The following is an 18,667-nucleotide window of genomic DNA, read 5'->3' on the forward strand; positions in this document are numbered from 1 at the left end:
CAACTTGGCAAGACCTCATCTCTACAATAAATCAAAAAATTAACCAGGCATGGTGGCGCATGCCTGTAGTCCTAGCTACTTGGAAGGCTAAGGTGGAAGGATTGCCTGAGCCCAGCAGGTCAAGGCCATGGTGGCCGTGAGTGTGCCACTGCATTCTAACCTGGGCAGCATAGTGAGACTCTGACTCAAAAGAAAAAAAAAGATATGTCAGGCTAATCTTATATATTTCCTTCCACAGACCTTGAATTAACTGTTTCTCTATGAACTCTGGATGTTTTGTGTAGGACACTGCAGTTGGAGACTCTAATCTAGATCCCATGAGTGCACTTTATGAGTGGGTTGTCAGAACTTCTGGAGTCAGGATCTCAGGTTGGAGCACAGTAGCACAATTATGGCTCACTGCAGCCTCAACCTCTTGGGCTCAGGCAATCCTTCTGCCTCCGCCGCTTAAGCAGTCCTGCCTTAGCCTCCCAAAGTGCTGGGATTATAAGCGTGAGCCACCATACCCAGTCCTGAAGTAATTCTTTTTGAGGGACTTATCCTATCATATTGACATAATTAGATGCATTTGTTTCCTTATATTTTCCATCTTGGAAAGTTATTTCAACATGTTTGCAAAGTCAAAGCTGTATAAGAAGAAGGTATAGTCAGAGAAATCTCCCAAGCCTGCCATTCCTTCCCTCACTTTGTGGGTGACAATTCCTTGTCCTGGTTTATCCTTCATTGTCTTTAAGAATAGATGCAAAATACAGCTTGCTATCAACTCTGTTCTGCACCTTTTTTTCCTTACTATTTTTTTGAAGGTGTCTGCATATAAGTAAGTAGTAATTTTCCTCATTTCTTTATACAGCAATACAATATTCTGTAGATGTACTATTATTTATTTAGGCACGCCTATTGATGGGAATTTCAGTGGTGTACAGACTTTTGCTGTTAAGAATTATGTCATGGTGGGGCTCGGTGGCTCACGCCTATAAGCCTAGCACTTTGGGAGGCCGAGGTTGAGAGGATTGCCTGAGCCCACGGGTTTGAGATCAGTCTGGTCAGCTTTGCAAGACCTCATCTTTACAATAAATCAAGAAAAATTAGCTGGACATGGTGGCGCATGCCTGTGGTTCCAGCTACTTGGAAGGCTGAGGTAGAAGGATCGCCTGAGCCCAGCAGGTCGAGGCTGCGGTGACTGTGAGCATGCCACTGCCCTCCAGCCTGGGTGACAGAGTGAGACTCTGACTCAAAAAAAGAATTATGTCACAATAAAAATCATATGTATGTGCTATATTCTATTTTACCTAGTGTATCTTGGAATAGATTCCTAGAAGTGAGATGGCTGTGTTAGAGGGTGGCTATATATGGAATTTGACCATCTACAGCTAAATTCTGTTTCTTACGGATTAGTAGTTTTCACTCTCATCAGTAGCGTTACAAGAGCCGGGCTCTTATATACTTGGTTTTTGCCAATCTGAGAGGTAGCCTAATAAACATTTAATTTGTGTTTTTCTCATAAACAAGACTGAGCGTCTTATCGATGTCTAAGAGCCTTTTACTTTTTTTCTGTGAGATGCTCATTTGCCTGTTTTCTGTCAATGTATTCATCTTGCTCAGTTTTCAGGAGCTTAGCGTGTTAGAACTTTTAAAAATCCTTCATCAGTAATACACGTTAACAGATCATTGTTTCCAGTTTGTCATTTGTTTTTTGATCTTGGTGTGTTTTGCTTTGTGGAAATTTTATTCTTTATTAATCTTGTATTATTTTGAGTCATTGTTAAGAAAGTTTTTTTCACTTCCAGATCATAAGAAAATTTATCCATATTTTCTTCTGGTGCTTGTAAGAGTGTTCTTATATGTCAGTTTCTGGTCTATTTGGAATGTATTGCAAATGGAGTCAGGCACTGATCCAGTTTCACCTTTTTCCACATGGCTGTTGAGTTGTCAGCATCATTTTTAAAAGACACTCTTCCCAATGACTTGAGCGGCTGCTTTTATCATGTCCTAAATGTTCCTATTGACTTAGGTCTGTTTCTGGGTTTTCATTTCTAGTCAGTGGGTGTCTCTGTACACTAATACTTCCTATGTTAATGGTGAGTGTTTTCTGTTTTAACATCTAGTTACTGCTATTACCACCTCCATCCTGCACTATTCCTTTTCAGGGTTTTCCTGTCTATTCTATTCTTGCTTGTTCTATCATGCAACTTTATAAGCAACTTTTTGTTTGAAATTACATTAATATTTTTAATTAATCTTGGGATAATTGGCATCTTTATGATTTAAACCTCCTTTTAGATCTTTTTTTTTTGTGAGTTGGTGTCCTACTCTGTTGCCCAGACTGGAGTGCAGTGGCCGCTCCCAGCCACCGCAGCCTCGTCCTGCTGGGAGCTGGTGATCCTGCCACCTCAGCCTTTCAAGAAGCTGGAACTTCAGGCGCACGCTACCACGCCCGGCTAATTTTTTATTTATTGTAGAGATGAGGTCTTGCCAAGTTGCCCAGATGGGTCTCAAACCCACGGACTCAGGCAATCCACTCACCTCAGCCTCCCAAGGCGCGGGATTACAGGCTGAGCCACTGAGCCCGGCTTTCTTTTAGATCTTCTAAGGGATGTTTTCTAACTTTTTTTTTTTTTGAGTTGGAGTCTCACTCTGTTGCCCAGGCTGAAGTGCAGTGACATACTCACAGCCACTCCAGCTTCAACCTGCTGGGCTCCAACAATCCTTCTGTCTCAGCCTTCCAAGTAGCTGGAGCTAAGGTGCGCGTTACCACGTCCAGCTACTTTTTTTTTTTTTTTTTAATTGTAAAGACATGGGCTCAGCAATCCATTCGCCTCAGCCTCCCAAAGTGCTGGGATTACAGGCTGAGCTGTTTTATGTTTTTTTTCTTGTGCTTATTGGAAATGTGTCTTATTTTTCATTGCGTCTTATAACTGATTGTTGTTTGTAAAAATTAAGGCTGTGACTTCTGGATTCTAGTATTTTCTCTCTGCAATAAACAATTTAATAAGTAATAGTTTTTTCTGGGTTCCTGGGTATACAGTCATATGCTTCTTCCTGTCCAACCTTTGTGGCTATTGTGTTTTCTCTCCTTTTGAGGGATATAATCTAACAGATGTGAAGTACCAGTGCAGGTACACTTGAACTCACACTGTTCTAACAGAGGGATTGGGGTTGGTAGGCAAAAACAGGCAAGGATGGTGTTCCAACTAGAGAGAATGTCATGGAAAAATATGCTTTTTTAGATTCTGCAAATATTTTTGTTTTCTTTTATTCTCTTTTTGCTATAGGCCTCAGCAACTGTTGCCATTCCCAAAGAACACCATCGCTTTGTTATTGGCAAAAATGGAGAGAAACTGCAAGACTTGGAGCTAAAAACTGCAACCAAAATCCAGATCCCACGCCCAGATGACCCCAGCAATCAGATCAAGATCACTGGCACCAAAGAGGGCATTGAGAAAGCTCGCCATGAAGTCTTACTCATCTCTGCCGAGCAGGTAAGACTTATGTGAATACCCTGCACTCCTGCCTGCCTGCTCAATGCAGACCACATTGTTCATAGGTTGCCATGTCCTGGGGTGACCCTTAAAGGCCTAGTTGGTGGTGTTGGGGGCAGCTCTGACCCTACAAAGCCCGGTCTGTCCCCAGGTTGTCAAAGCCCTGTTCTCATCAGTCCATTCTTTCCTTTCTAGGACAAGCGTGCTGTGGAGAGGCTAGAAGTAGAGAAGGCATTCCACCCCTTCATTGCTGGGCCATACAATCGACTCGTTAGCGAAATCATGCAAGAGACAGGGACTCGCATCAACATCCCCCCACCCAGTGTGAATCGGACAGAAATCGTCTTTACTGGAGAGAAGGAACAGTTGGCTCAGGCCGTGGCTCGTATCAAGAAGATTTATGAAGAAAAGGTATGTGGTTTGGAGGAGGTGGTTCCCCACAGGCAGGAATAAAGACTGGGATTTAGGGTGGGCATGGTGGCTCAGCCTGTAATCCTAGCACTTTGGGAGACCGAGATGAGAAGATTGCCTGAACCTGGGGATTCGAGACCAGCATGGGCAACTTGGTGAGACCTCGTCTCTACAATAAATCACAAAAACTAACTGGGCTGGCGGCTAGAACTGCGTCTGTAGTTCCAGCTACTTAGAAGGCTGAGGCAGAAGGATCGCCTAAGCCCAGCAAGTCATGACTGCATTGGCTGTGATGGTGCCACTGCACTCCAGCCTGGGAGATAAGAGTGAGATTCCAACTCAAAAAAAAAAAAAGGCTGGGCTCAGTGGCTCAGCCTGTAATCCCAGCACTTTGGGAGGCTGAGGTGAGTGGATTGCCTGAGCCCGTGGGTTCGAGACCTGCCTGGGCAACTTGTTGAGACCTCATCTCTACAATAAATCAAAAATTAGCCAGGCGTGGTAGTGCGCACCTGTAGTTCCAGCTACTTGGAAGACTGAGGCGGAAGGATTGCCGGAGCCCAGCAGTTCGAGGCTGCAGTGGCTGGGATTGGCCACTGCACTCCAGTCTGGGTGACAGAGTGAGACTCCAACTCAAAAAAAAAAAAAATACTGAGATTTGAGTCTGAAGATTTGGTTGAGACCCAGCTCTGACCCTTACCTTTTTATCGTTGATCAAGATGCTTATTGTGTTTCCTCTTCAGTATTAGATTGGTGCCCATACCTTCCTTCCCAACTGTTGGACATTCTGCAGGGCAGTTGTCCTCGCTGTCCAGTCTCTATATCCCTGTCCGGGCCTCTGACTGTACTGGCAGGCTGCCAACTGGAGCTGCTCCAGGGGCAAATGTTCGGCTTAGAGTTGTTCACATTTTTGACTAAGCAGTTAACTCCAGTTGGTGAATTTGATGTCTAAAATTCATTCCTTAATTTGAGGAAAGAATTTAGTGTTTTCAAGTGTTTTGGGATGAAATTATCCGTTTTAGAATAAGTAGATTGAGGGGGGAAGAGTCTAATCCATGAGAAGTGGAGTTTCTGTGGATTGGCTAGTCAGGGTTGTCACTTGTTGGGGGATCAACATCTATAATTCTAGGGTCTGGGGCCCCTTTGTCTTGCTTGCTACTTTTTGGGTGGTGATGTTCTGCTTCAAAGGTCTTTCCCTTTGACTACACTTATGATACTCTTATTTAGAAAAAGAAGACCACAACCATTGCTGTGGAGGTGAAGAAATCTCAGCACAAGTATGTCATTGGGCCCAAGGGCAATTCATTGCAGGAAATCCTGGAGAGAACTGGAGTTTCTGTTGAGATCCCACCTTCAGATAGCATCTCTGAGACTGTGATACTTCGAGGAGAGCCTGAAAAATTAGGACAGGCATTGACTGAAGTCTATGCCAAGGTAACTGCCTCCAAGACTGAAGTGTGTCTCTTTTATGAAGTCTGAGGAACTTTTATGGACTAGCTCTTAATTATTAAATCCTATGGCCTTGACGTAATGAATGTGCCCAGGTTGGGGAAGCACTTACCTCTCAGCCCCAAGTGAACGACTTGGCTTTTGTTTTGACATGACTAACCTTGAGCTCTGCAAACCTGTAGCTGTTCTCCCATTTTTCTTAGGCCAACAGTTTCACTGTCTCCTCTGTTGCTGCCCCTTCCTGGCTTCACCGTTTCATCATTGGCAAGAAAGGGCAGAATCTGGCCAAAATCACTCAGCAGATGCCAAAGGTAAGGAAACATTTTACATCTGTTAGGTTTATCTGTTTTTCTATCATCCCATTTCTGATACTGTTTTGTGACTGTTTGTCCTGTGACCTTTGAAGAGTACGGCATTTTTTTCAAAATCATTTGTCCTGCTTAGCACACAGTTTCCATGGTTAGCAAAGGATAGCAGAATAAATGTTTTTAGATGTCTATGCCATTCTTCTGTCCTTAGCCAGAGAAGATGTGTATTACTAGGTTTAATAACTATCGTAAGAAACATATGTTAATTATTATGCTAAAATAACTTCATGATAGCTTGAAGAGTAAAACGTGTATACAAATTATGTTACGTGTGAATTTAAAGCCTTCTCAGTTTACCAGTGGAGATAGTAGCACCCAGGAAACTTTAATAGGAAGGAAATGATAGAACCCAGACATCACGTTTTGTTCCTGTTCTGTTTAGACTTAGTTTCTAATTTATGTTTTAGTCATTTTACTCTTTTCTGACTTCACTCTCCTAGTTCACGCAGATGTAATTGATCCATGGAACCAGTTACTCTTCTTCTACTCCTCACCTTGACTGTTACTTACCAGGAGGGTCAACAGCCTTGTCCATGTAGAGCAAGTTATTTACCACCTTTAGGGCAGGTGTACATTGTTTAAAATTTTGTCCCTGATGTCTCATTCTTTATGCAACCAAAAAGGAGTAGGTCTTGTAAAAGTTGAAGACGCATGAACACATGAACAATGGCATGGCAGTATTTGTGTACTTTTAAGTTAGTTGCTCTGGGACAAGCACAGTGTTCTTGGTGAAAGGAAAGCTTATTAGACCACAATATTTAGTTCCATGGTAATGGGTCTCCTCAACCCTTGCTTTCAATTTTGCCTGGTGTTTGTGACCCTCCCTCCTCTACATTTATATGAAGCAATTTGGGATCAGCTGCTGCCCCAGGGGAGTACCCTTGGGCTCTGAGGTTCACAGATGCGCATGGCTACCCAGACAGTTAGCTAGGACCAAAACCCAGTTGCCCAGTTGTATACTGGGAGCTGAGGATACTGCAGCTGTGCCATTTAGTCTCAGCCATCTCTTTTGTTTTGGTGTGTTAGGTTCACATTGAGTTCACAGAGGGTGAGGACAAGATCACCTTGGAAGGCCCTACAGAGGATGTAAATGTGGCCCAGGAACAGATCGAAGGAATGGTCAAAGATTTGGTAAGGTGCCCTTTTGAGCATTCTGTGTGCAGGTGACAAGGGAGGCTCTGGTAAGGTGGACACAGGCAGTCACCTTCTAAGTGAAATCCCAAGTGGTTGGGCATAAACACCACCGTGTGGCCTAGTTGGGTGAGTAATAGGTTCTGAAACAACTAGAAGCTGGCTGAAGTCTCAGAAGAGTCATGGGTAGAAGAAACCTTATTTGGAAGAAGGGTTCTTTCAAGGGGGCCAGAGTTAGTCTTGTAACAATCCCTGACAGTGGAGTGGTTGGAAAAGGCAGCTATGGAGGCTTCTAGGTTTGGGTTCTGACTCATTGTTTGAGTAACCAGTCACATCCGTGGACCTTGTGCTCCTCCTGCAGATTAACCGGATGGACTATGTAGAAATTAACATCGATCACAAGTTCCACAGACACCTCATTGGGAAGAACGGTGCCAACAGTGAGTGAGGCTGACTGATGGCAGCAAGACCAGGGCACCCTGTGACCCTTAGGGATATCATCTATGAGAACTAGTGCTGCTGGTCATGGAGTTTCTGACTGCACATTCTCTTCTACCTGCCGAAAGATGCCATTTTCCTTTCCCCTTGGGGCTGTGGTTGGTTTAGAGCTATTTGGCCTACAGGTGAACCATTATGTTCAGAAATCCATGAGCAACCCTTCCTGGAGAACCCACAAGGCCATGGTGGAGTTATGCCCAAGGCATCCTTCATACTGGAAGGGCCCCAAAAAAAAAATTTTTGGAAGGCGGGCCCCTTTTAGTACAGGCTTTCCCCACTAGGCAAGTGTTCTAGGAACCCACCAACATCAGTACACCAGCTAGCGTTGTTGTGATAGGCTGCATTTGCTTCAGTGAATTTTTTTCCAGATTCTTTGAATGTGTTTGTCCATTTCATGATGAGTGGTTTACCAGTACACCTATCCACATATTGCTGAGTGTTTTGACCAAAAATGACATGATCCTCCCCATGCCCCACCTTCCCTATTCACCCCATCTTACCCTTAGCAATTTTGCTTTTCCTTGGATGAAAAAATCCTCAGAGAAATGTTTTGCCAACATGGAGGAGGTAAAACAAAAATGACAGAAGCACTAAAAGGCTTCGAAACGTTTTGAGCAGTGAAAAAGGCATCTTGATAGGTGTATTGCATCAAACAGAGTTTACTTTGAAGGTGACTGAAGTTTAAATTTATAAGAATAGATACAATTATTATAAATTCCAGATTTCTTTAGATCCTCTTCATATTTCAACCAGACCTGCTGAGTTTAGCCCACCAGTTTGTTAGTGTTCATGCATTCTACTAAACATGGAAATGACTAATCTAGAATTCAGTCAGAAGTAAGAAATTTATAGATTCCTGCCCAAGTGAAACAACTCAGGGAGGGATTCTGTTGAACATGGAATAACATGTCAGTCCAGGTTTGATGTTTAACTTCGTGGTATCAGGTTGTAGGTATAGCACAAGTATACGATGACATCAGAAACATGCTAAGTGAGCACTCAGCTGCAAGTCCGAAGGTATTTTTTAAACCTCCCTCACTTAGTTTAAGTGCATGGCTGTACCCGTACATCAGTCCTTGTATATTCTGAAAACAGTCCACAGGGTGAACACACACCCCATTACTGGATTACTCTGTGGACAAAGGATTGTTTCCTGGGTTTTTGGAACTCGACCTATGTAAACCTGACTGACACCTGTGTAATTAGTTGTCAGCTCTGCTGTGGCCTGTGTCGCAGTAAACTCTCTGGTACCAGTCTTAAGTTCTTTGGCATTTTACATAATGGGGAATCTACAGGCACAGAGTGACCTCAGTCAGTGCTTGTTTTTGTACACTGCCTGACCCATGCATATACCATAAACTTACTTTTGTGGGGGTTTTTTTGTTTGCTTGTTTGTTTGTTTGTTTTGGCTAACTGTAGTATTTACTTAGACAAAAAAAGACATTAACTTCTGTTTTCTGCTCCCTAGAATTTTACAACTTAACTTAGTGTGATCTGAGTTATGTCTGTTCTGTTTTCTTCTGATCCAGTTCTTAACCCTCATTTTCTTCCTTACTCTAATTACTGCCCAACTCCTGTGTCTTTTGCTCTTTTTGCCTTGTGTTCCACTCTGGAACAGCCATATCTTCATGTCAGTCCCTATCACTCATTGCTTCATTGCCTCCCCTATACATGCATGTGTTTGGAAGCAATGCACAGAGCCCTCTTGATGGTCCTTCCAGTTAGCATGGCTTTCCTTGACTACCCAGTGGGCAAAATGCCTGCTTTGTTTCTTGGTGATAAGGTTTCTCCAGGGTTTGGGGGGGACCTGGATCTCAAACTGAGGACACTAGATTCTGTCCAGAGAAAGTGGAGGCAGGAGGTTTGCAGCTGTACTTATCTTGCAGAGATAGTGAAGAGCTCAGTTTGGATCCGAGCTCACAAAGGAGTCTCTAGGCAGCAACATTGTTGCCATGAGTCTCTTAGATGTCACTGGTGCTTTTGTCTTTACTTAGTGTGTGTAATTTTTTAACTTGAGAATAGTAATTCTCAAACTAGCTTGTGCATTAGAAGCCTGGGATCTTTTAAGTATTCTGAAGCCCCAGACTAGCTGAATCTCAGATTGTGGGTGGTCCCAGCCATCAGTCATTTGAAGGTCTCAGGGCATTGCCAACTTGTGGTCAAGGCTATGAGCCCATGCTACAGAAACCTTGCAATCCAGGGGAAGATTATAACAGCTAAATTTTAGACAATGAGAATTCTTATTTTGGAAGCTTACTGTCATTTTTGGTGAATGGGAATGACTGATAAAGTTATTCAGGGCTTTAGCCATAACTATTTGTTAATCTTTGGTGGAATATTGTAGGTTCTCTGTCCAAGATGTGTTTCTTTTTGTGTTTCTAAGTAAACAGAATCAAAGACCAGTACAAGGTGTCTGTGCGCATCCCTCCTGATAGTGAGAAGAGCAACCTGATTCGCATCGAGGGAGATCCACAGGGCGTGCAGCAGGCCAAGCGGGAGCTACTGGAGCTTGCGTCTCGCATGGTAAGCCCTATGGCCCAGGCCTGACACAAAGGCACTGGCCTTGCATCTGTTGCTCCCTCTAAGGAGTAGCATATTGAAGTGTCTGGCCTTGGAGAATGGAAGTCAGCAAATCCCATGTTGAGTTGGAGCCAGTCTGGCTCCTCAGGAGCTATATATCTTTTTTCCTTTCTAGGTCACCAACAGATCTTGTCTCCATGACCATATGGTATACTAGAAAAGCATGAGCGCTGTGCAGCAGGGTCTCATCCTTGGCTACACTCCAGGGTCCCAGATGCTTGGGTATCAACTCCAGAGATTGTGATGGACATTTCTGGATTATTAAAGCCATCTCAGATGATTCTTATGTAAGGCCAAAGTTGAGAATCACTGCCGCATCATTACCTGCAAACCCGGGACAGAGGCTGTTACCCTTTACCCTGGGTAAAGTGCTGCCATTTTGCACATGCTGTGCCAAGCTACAAGTGCTCTTGCTTCCATGGGTCAAATGCCCACAGCCATGCAACAGTGTGTCTCAGACTTGCTGTACTTGAGTCACTGGTTGTCTTTAAAAATCCAGAGAAGGCTGAGCATGGTGGCTCAAGCCTATAATCCCAGCACTTTGGGAGACCAAGGCGAGAGGATTGCCTGAGCCTGCAGGTTCGAGACCAGCCTGGGCAACATGGTGAGACCTCAACTCTACAATAAATTTTTTAAAAAATTAGCTGGGTGTGGTAGCATGTGCCTGTAGTTCCAGCTACTTGGAAGGATGAGGTGGAAGGATTGCTGGTGACTGGGAGTGTGCCACTGTACTCCAGCCTACGCGACAGTGAAAGTCCAACTCAATTTAAAAAAAAAAAGGAATCCAGAGAGGTCAAATACTGTGTAAGTACTTGTAGCAGTACTTTTGCCTGCATGGGATAGGAACAGGCCTCAGCGTTCCTCCCTCTCATTCACTTACTTCAGGCATTCTTTGTTCACTGTCTTCACCCCAGTATTTACGTCTGGAGTCTCAAATTGGCGGACCTATTTTATCTCCCTGAACTATAATCCTGGTCATGGTGTGGGCTCACATTGCTTGTGACCTTCCCTGAGCTCATTCCCCAGTTTTGTAGCCCTCCTGGCGTCCTCATCGTAGCCATCTTCCAGGGTTCCTTGCTCTGGAATGTCCTTTGCCTATACTGAATTTCCGATTGCCGAGCCCTTATTTCACTGTCAGACAATACTAATCTGATCCAAAGTCTCTGGGAATTCTTTGAACCATTTGATAGGCTTAGGGTGTGCATCCCTGGATTCCAGCTCTACTTTGTTTTCTGTGTTTCTTCTGACATTTGAATGGGACCTGTGGAGGAGGTTAAGAACCATATGGGTTCACTGCCATGTGTTAAGCATTCTTTCTTAATTATGCACACAGGAAAAGTACATAATTGTATTCAGGAGGGATCACTCCCTGCTACACAGAGCACTAAATCTCCAAGTAGAAGAAATGAGTTCACCTCTCATTCCTGTTAAAATGGAAGTGCTCACTGAGTTGCTTTTTAGATTACTGCTACCATGCTAGCACTTGAGGATGAAAGGTCCTACAGTTGGTTCTTTAATTGTACTTTGTTTAGCAAAGGAATGTGTACCCAGTGTAATTTGGAGTGTAGTGATTGTTGGAGAAAGCACACATCTTGTAAGGGCACTTTCTGTTGGCCTGTTGCTCCCAGGGGATGCTGCCAGGTGCTACCTGGAGACCCCTCACTTGCTGCTTAGCAGCAGCTGGACTATAACAGCAGCCTCGAAGGGCTGTGCCCAGGCCTCCTGATACCTCCTGTGTGAAGGGAGTTGCTCACCTGGCTTGTGATAAATGACATCATCTACTTATTATAATTTTAGGAAAATGAGCGTACCAAGGATCTAATCATTGAGCAAAGATTTCATCGCACAATCATTGGGCAGAAGGGTGAACGGATCCGTGAAATTCGTGAAAAATTCCCAGAGGTAAAGCTTTTCCAGAGACATTCTTTAATTCTCTAGGAGTAATCTGAGTCACGTGTTAGAAATATTTGGTATTTGGGAATCCTGTCCTTCCTAATAATCAAACTCAGTTTCCTGATGATTTGTTCTAGGTTATCATCAACTTTCCAGACCCAGCACAAAAAAGTGATATTGTCCAACTTAGAGGGCCCAAGAATGAGGTGGAAAAATGCACAAAATACATGCAGAAGATGGTGGCAGATCTGGTAGGAGGAATGTTGTATATTTCTTGTTGTGTGACAGAGTTGGGGTGGGTGGGTCAATGGAGGCATGTGTCCCATCAGAACTCTTCATTCTCATTCCCAGGAGCTCTGCTTTGAGAAGTGCACTTAGGCACTGAGCTGCTCTACTGTCTCAGGGGCTTGAGAAAAGTGGTTGTGGCATCTCTTAACACCTAGATGTTTAGATTGGCAGTAATTGTCAACACTTCAGTTCTGTGGAATTCAAGTGGAGACAGTCCCCTTTCCTCATGTCCAGATACCTCGTTTCCTTGAGGAATCTTCAGATAGCTAAATAGATAAATTCTCCCATCCAGCAAGAAGACGATATATAACACAAGTTAAGTGAGGAGTCATATGCTGATACATTATTTTCCTCAAAAACTGAAATGGGAACAGGTTTGGAAAAATATAGAGAGGAATGGTTGGGAAGGATCCATGAAATCCGTGAACCACATGTTTCCATGGTCACTCAAGGGTACTTCAACATAGTTGATGGCTGCTCTGAGAGAAGTGATGGTAGGGAACTCCCAGCACTGTGAACTGCTGCCATGTCACTGCCCAGTGCCAAATTTCCAAGAGTACCAGAGTCTGTGCAGTCTTGATGTGTGTTCTGAGCCCTGTCCTCAGTTGGCTTTTATCTTGGCATGTGACATGGATTCCCTCTTAACTGAAAAGTGCATCAGTTGACTATGACATGCTGGGTTAGTTGGTTGTTCGACAAATCATCTTACTTATCCTCATGACAAACCTCTGAAGGTCAGATGGATGAGGAGAAAAGTAGGATCTGAATATGTTTGCCAATACCAGTGCCCAGTCATATTCATACCACCTTTACGGATAGAAGGGATACTATACTTTGGTCTCTAGTATGGAGGTAATTGTACCATCTTTTTTGTCTTTAAGGTGGAAAATAGCTATTCAATTTCTGTTCCGATCTTCAAACAGTTTCACAAGAACATTATTGGGAAAGGAGGCGCAAACATTAAAAAGGTGACCAACTTTTCCCCTGAATCCTGGCTCTTCTTGTTCTGTCCCCTCAGCTCGTACCACTTCATCTGTGCTCACCTGTTTCTCTACTCCAGGAAGACTCCAGTCAGCTTCTCATTATCTTTCCCTGTAGATTCGTGAAGAAAGCAACACCAAGATCGATCTTCCAGCAGAGAATAGCAATTCAGAGACCATTATCATCACAGGCAAGCGAGCCAACTGTGAAGCTGCCAGGAGCAGGATTCTGTCTATTCAGAAAGACCTGGTAATGGGAGATGTTTCATAATGGAGATCCTTGGGTAAAATCTCTTAACAGAGCCTCTGAGGCTCTAGCCTGGGGTTGAGTCATTCTGAGTCATGGGGCCAGCACAGCTCATGTGGGTGATATGGAAGACTACAGCTTTAAATCCAGGCAGTGTTATTGGTTGGTTAGCAGTTTTTCACCTTTTATCTCTCATGATGCTTACTTACCACACGGACCTGCAGCAGTAACATTTGACTGGGTTTTTGTTTTATTAATATTAGACATGTTCTTTCTTTTTATTTTTCTACTACTTGAATATCATATCTGAAAATGATTACAATATTTTCTTCATTAAAAAATTAGCAAGCAATAAACTGCACATATTTACAGTATGCAATTTTATAGTTTTGACATATGTGTGCATCCATAGAATCATCCTACAATCGAGGTAATGAATATATACTCCAAAAATGTCCCCTGCTCTTTTGTATTAGTCTCCCTCCATCCCACTCAGCATCCCTCAAACCCCACACCCTCAAACTCCCTATCCCCAGGCAACACCTAATCTGCTTTCAGCCACAATACATGAGTTTGGATTTTCTATGTTTTTGTGTAAATGGAATCATAATACTAACTACTCTTTTTTGTTTTCACTTTGCATAATATTTTGACGTTTAAGTATGTTGTCACCTATATCATTGCTTTGTTCTTTTTCATTGCAGGGTGATATTTTACTGTGTGGATCAGATTATCAGAGCTTGAGGGTGTGGGGTTTGAGGGACGCTGAGTGGGATGAAGGGAGACTAATACAAAGGAACAGGGAACATTGTTGGAGTATACATTATCTTGATTGTAGGATGATTCTTTGGATGCATACGTATGTCAAAACTATCAAATTGTATACTGTAAATATGTGCAGTTTATTGCATGTTAATTTTTTAATGGAAGAAAATATAATCATCTTCTATTTTACTGTATGGATAGATCATCTGTTTCTTTGTGTGTGCTTGGTAATTAGTGTCTGTCTTTTTTTTTTTTTTTTTTTTGAGTTGGAGTCTCACTCCGTCACCTAGGCTGCTGGTGCAGTGGTACACTCACAGCCACCCCAGCATCGACCTGCTGGGCTCCAGCGATCCCTCCACATCAGCCTTCCAAGAAGCCGGAACTACAGGCATGCACTACCATGCCCGGCCAATGTTTTTTTTTCTAATTATAGAGACAAGGTCCCACCAAGTTGCTTGGGCTGGTCTTGAGCCTGCGGGCTCAGCAATCCACTTGCTTTGGCCTCCCAAAGTGCTGGGATTACAGGCTGAGCCACTGAGCCTGGCCACTGTAATTAATGAATTTCAAGGGGTTATCTATTTTATCCAAGTTGTCAAGTTTATTAGCATAAAGTTTTTATAATATTCCCATATTATCCTTTTACTGTCTATACTGAAATCACCTCTGTCATTTATAATTTATACAATCTGTACCATTATGAAATGACATTTTTCCCCTAGTAGTATTCTTTGTTCTTAAGTCTTTTTTTTTGGGGGGGGGGTTTCTTTCTGTCACCCAGGCTGGATACAGTGACACCATCATGACTCACTGCAGCCTTGATGTCCTGGGTTCAGTCTTGGGCTCAGGTGATCCTTTTGCCTCAACCTTCCTACTGGCTGGGACTACAGGAGTGCATCACCACACCTGTAATTTTGTTGTGGTTGTTGCTGCTGCGTAGGCTGGTCTGAGAACCCCAGGGCTCAAGCAGTCCTCCCACCTTGGCTTCTCAAAGTACTGGGATTATGGGTGTGAGTGAGCCACTAGGCCCACCTGGCCTGAAATCTGTTTTATCTGAATTAAAGTGGGGGTTTTTTTTGGCAGCTTTGTTTCTGTTTTGTTTGAGATAGGGTTTATCTCTGTGACCCACACAGGAGTGCAGTGGCGCAGTCACAGCTTTGTCACTTCGAACTCCTGGGTTCAAGCAATCCCCCTGCCTCAGCCTCTCAAGTAGCTGGGGCTACAGGCACACACCACCACACCTGACTGATTTTTAAAAATTTTTTGCAGAAATAGTGTCTCACTATGTTGCCCAGGCTGGTCTTGAAGTCCTGACCTCAAGTGATCCTTCTGCCTCAGCCACCCAAAGTACTGGGATTACAAGCGGAGCCACTGTGCCTGGCTGGCAGCTCACTTTTTAAATTAAATCTGTCTCTGCCTTTTAGATTATAATATTTCTATTTAATTACATTTGTGATTACATATTACATGTTATATAGCACATATTTAACAAGTGTGATTAAATTGCATTTATTGCAGTTATTCCTTTCAATTGTGGTAAAACACATAACAACTTATCATCTTAACCATTTTTAAGGATGTATTTCAGTGGCATTAAGTACATTCACAGTGCTTTGCAACTATCATCCTATCCATTTCATAGCATCTTGATCCTCTCAAACAGAAACTCTGCCTTTTAAACAACCACCACCATCACCCCACAAGCGCCTGGGCATCTTGATGTGGTTATTTTATGTGGTTGGGTTTAAATCTACCATCTTGCTATTTCTGTTTGTCCCTTTCTTTTGTTTCTTGATTCCTTTTTCCTCTTTTTTTTGAGTTGGAGTCTCACTCGGTCGCCCAGACTGGAGTACAGTGGCCGCTCCCGGCCACCGCAGCCTCGACCTGTTGGGCTCCGGCGATCCTTCCGCCTCAGCCTACCGAGTAGCCTGAATTACAGACATGCGCTACCACGCCCAGCTGATTTTTTGATTTATTGTAGAGATGAGGTCTTGTTGCCCAGGCGGGTCTCGAACCCGCGGGCTCAGGCAATCCACTCACCTCAGCCTCCCGAAGGCGCGGGATTACAGGCTGAGCCACCGAGCTCGGCTCCTTTTTCCTCTTTTGGTGGCTTATTAGATGTAACTCTCTGTTTTGGAATTTTAGTGTACATCTTCAACTTATCACAGCCTACAGCAGAGGGACTTTATAGCACTGTACTACTTCCATTCCCTTTGCCCCCAGCCTTTACTTTGTGGTTATACCTTTTACACATTATAACCCCCACAATGCATTGTTAACCTTTTTTTAAAAAGAAAAAAAAAGAAAGAAAACACTTCATTATTATTTTTATTTTTTATTTTTATTTTTTGAGTTGGTGTCTCACTCTGTCACCCAGACTAGAGTGCAGTGGCCGCTCCCACCACCGCAACCTTGACCTGCTGGGCTCCAGCGATCCTTCCGCCTCAACCTTCCAAGTAGCTGGAACTACAGGCACGCACTACAACGCCCGGCTAATTTTTTGATTTATTGCAGAGATGAGGTCTCGCCAAGTTGCCCAGGCGGGTCTGGAACCCGTGGGCTCAGGCAATCCACTCACCTCAGCCTCCCAAAGCACGGGATTATAGGCTGAGCCACCGAGCCCGGCTTCACTTCATTATTTTTAAAATAAATTTAAATAACTTAAAAATCTTATGTAAACCACATAGTTACCTTTTCTAGAGCTTTTCATTTCTTTGTGTGAATTCGTGTTTTCACTCCCATCTGAAGCGTGTCTCTTCACATTTTGCATGATGTATATATACTGGTAATTATTTAACTTCTTGTATATATGAAAATTTTTTAACTCATTTTTGAAAAATATTTTTGTTGGATATAGATTTCTAAGTTAGTTGTTTTATTTTTTACTCTCAAAGATTTGCATCATTATCTTCTCACATTCCGTTTTTTTCATGTCAAACAAGTGATACACCGATGTATCAAGGTTTGAGGGTGACATGTCTCACATGCACATGCAAACTCAGTCATCATGCTTATGAACTACACAAGCATCTTCTCACAGTGTTTCTGATAAGAAATCTGATATTGTCCTTTGCTTTGATCTTCTGTACATGACAAGTCTTTTACCTCTGGCTTCTCTTAAGGTTTTTTGTTTTTGTTTTGAGTTGTGGGTCTAATGCAGTCACCCAGGCTGGATTGCACTGACACCATCACAGCTCCCCACAACCTCAAACTCCTAGGCTCAATTAGTCCTCCTGCCTCTGCCTCCCAAGTATCTGGGACTACAGGCATGTGCCACCACACCCGACCTACTTGTAAGATTTTCATCACCAGCTGTGAGCAAGTGATGATGTGTCTTTTTAAGAAACAGGGTCTCACTCTCACCCAGGCTGGAGTGCAGTGGCATATCATGGCTCAGTACAGCCTCGAAGCGATCCTGCCATCTCTACCTTCCAAGTAGCTAGGACTACAGGCACATGCCACCTCACCTGGTTAATTTTTTTTATTTTTTTTTATTTTTAGTATAGACAGGGTCTCACTATGTTGCCCAAGCTGGTCTCAAACTCTTGCCTCAAGCAATCCTCCCACCTCAATCTCCCAAAATTTTGGAATTATAGGTGTGAGCCACCTCGCCTGACCTGGTGTGTCTTTGTGTACTTTCTTTATGTTTCTTGGTTTGATATTTATTGAGCATAGATATGTGAATTTAGAGTTATCATTAAATTTGGAAATTTTTGAGTCAGTATTCTTAATTGTTTTTTCTGTTAACACCTTGCTTTCTTCCTCTTCAGGGGCTCCAGTTACCTGGATATTAGTTGTCTTATACTGATACTTTGTTTATTTGGGTTGGGGAAGAGATGGTATTGGTTTTCTCCATCAGTTTCTTTAACTGATTCTCTGCAAAATCTAATCTGCCTAATTCCTTCTAGAATGTCTTTCATTTTAGACATTGTTGTTTTCATCTCTAGAAGTTTTATTTGAATCTTTATCTTCTATGTTTTCTTTTCTTTTTTTTTTTTGAGTTGAACTCTCACTCTGTTGCCAAGGCTGGAGTGCAGTTGGCACGCTCACGGCCACCGCAGCCTCCACCTGCTGGATTCAGGTGCTCCTTCTACCTCAGCCTTTGAAGTAGCTGGAACTACAGGCACACGCCACCATGCCCCACTAATTCTTTGATTTATTGTAGAGATGAGGCCCCACCAAGTTTCCCAGGCTGGTCTCGAACCCCTGGGCTCAGGCAATTCTCTCACCTCGGCCTCCCAAAGTGCTGGGATTAAGGCATGAGTCCCTGCGCCCGACTTTTCTGTGTTTTCAGTGCTTAACATGTTCAGTCTTTCCTTTGGCTTTTGACCATAAACAGTATGACTAAATGCCTGTATTAGTGTCCTTGACCTGCTGATTCTAACATTTGTGTCATTTCTGGGTGGTTTTCCATTTTCTTTTCTTCATTACGGCTTTCTTTTTTCTATTTCTTTGTATTTCTGGTATTTTTTCATTGGACATTTTTGTATTCTTATAAATATTTTTTAGCTTTGTGATGTTACTCTGAAACAGTTTGCTCTTTTTAGGACTTGCTGAGGTTTATTAGACAGGATCAAAGCAGTA

At 43.1% G+C, this 18,667-nt stretch overlaps 1 protein-coding gene across 5 annotated transcripts in view; it reads left to right on the forward strand.

Moving 5' to 3' along the window:
* Positions 1-18,667, forward strand: part of HDLBP (high density lipoprotein binding protein) — an 88,678-nt gene that overhangs the window by 52,469 nt on the left and 17,542 nt on the right. For all 5 annotated transcript variants that reach the window (XM_008049848.2, XM_008049850.2, XM_021708461.1 and 2 more), the window contains 11 exons: positions 3,273-3,479; positions 3,675-3,890; positions 5,115-5,321; positions 5,540-5,647; positions 6,731-6,835; positions 7,197-7,275; positions 9,717-9,856; positions 11,711-11,815; positions 11,944-12,057; positions 12,976-13,062; positions 13,193-13,324. In XM_008049848.2, coding sequence (XP_008048039.1) covers positions 3,273-3,479; positions 3,675-3,890; positions 5,115-5,321; positions 5,540-5,647; positions 6,731-6,835; positions 7,197-7,275; positions 9,717-9,856; positions 11,711-11,815; positions 11,944-12,057; positions 12,976-13,062; positions 13,193-13,324 — 1,500 coding nt within the window. The remainder of the gene's footprint in view (positions 1-3,272; positions 3,480-3,674; positions 3,891-5,114; positions 5,322-5,539; positions 5,648-6,730; positions 6,836-7,196; positions 7,276-9,716; positions 9,857-11,710; positions 11,816-11,943; positions 12,058-12,975; positions 13,063-13,192; positions 13,325-18,667) is intronic.

Source organism: Carlito syrichta, unplaced genomic scaffold, assembly GCF_000164805.1.
Source record: "Carlito syrichta isolate Samal-C Ts95f unplaced genomic scaffold, Tarsius_syrichta-2.0.1 Scaffold138451, whole genome shotgun sequence".
NCBI lineage: Eukaryota > Metazoa > Chordata > Mammalia > Primates > Tarsiidae > Carlito > Carlito syrichta.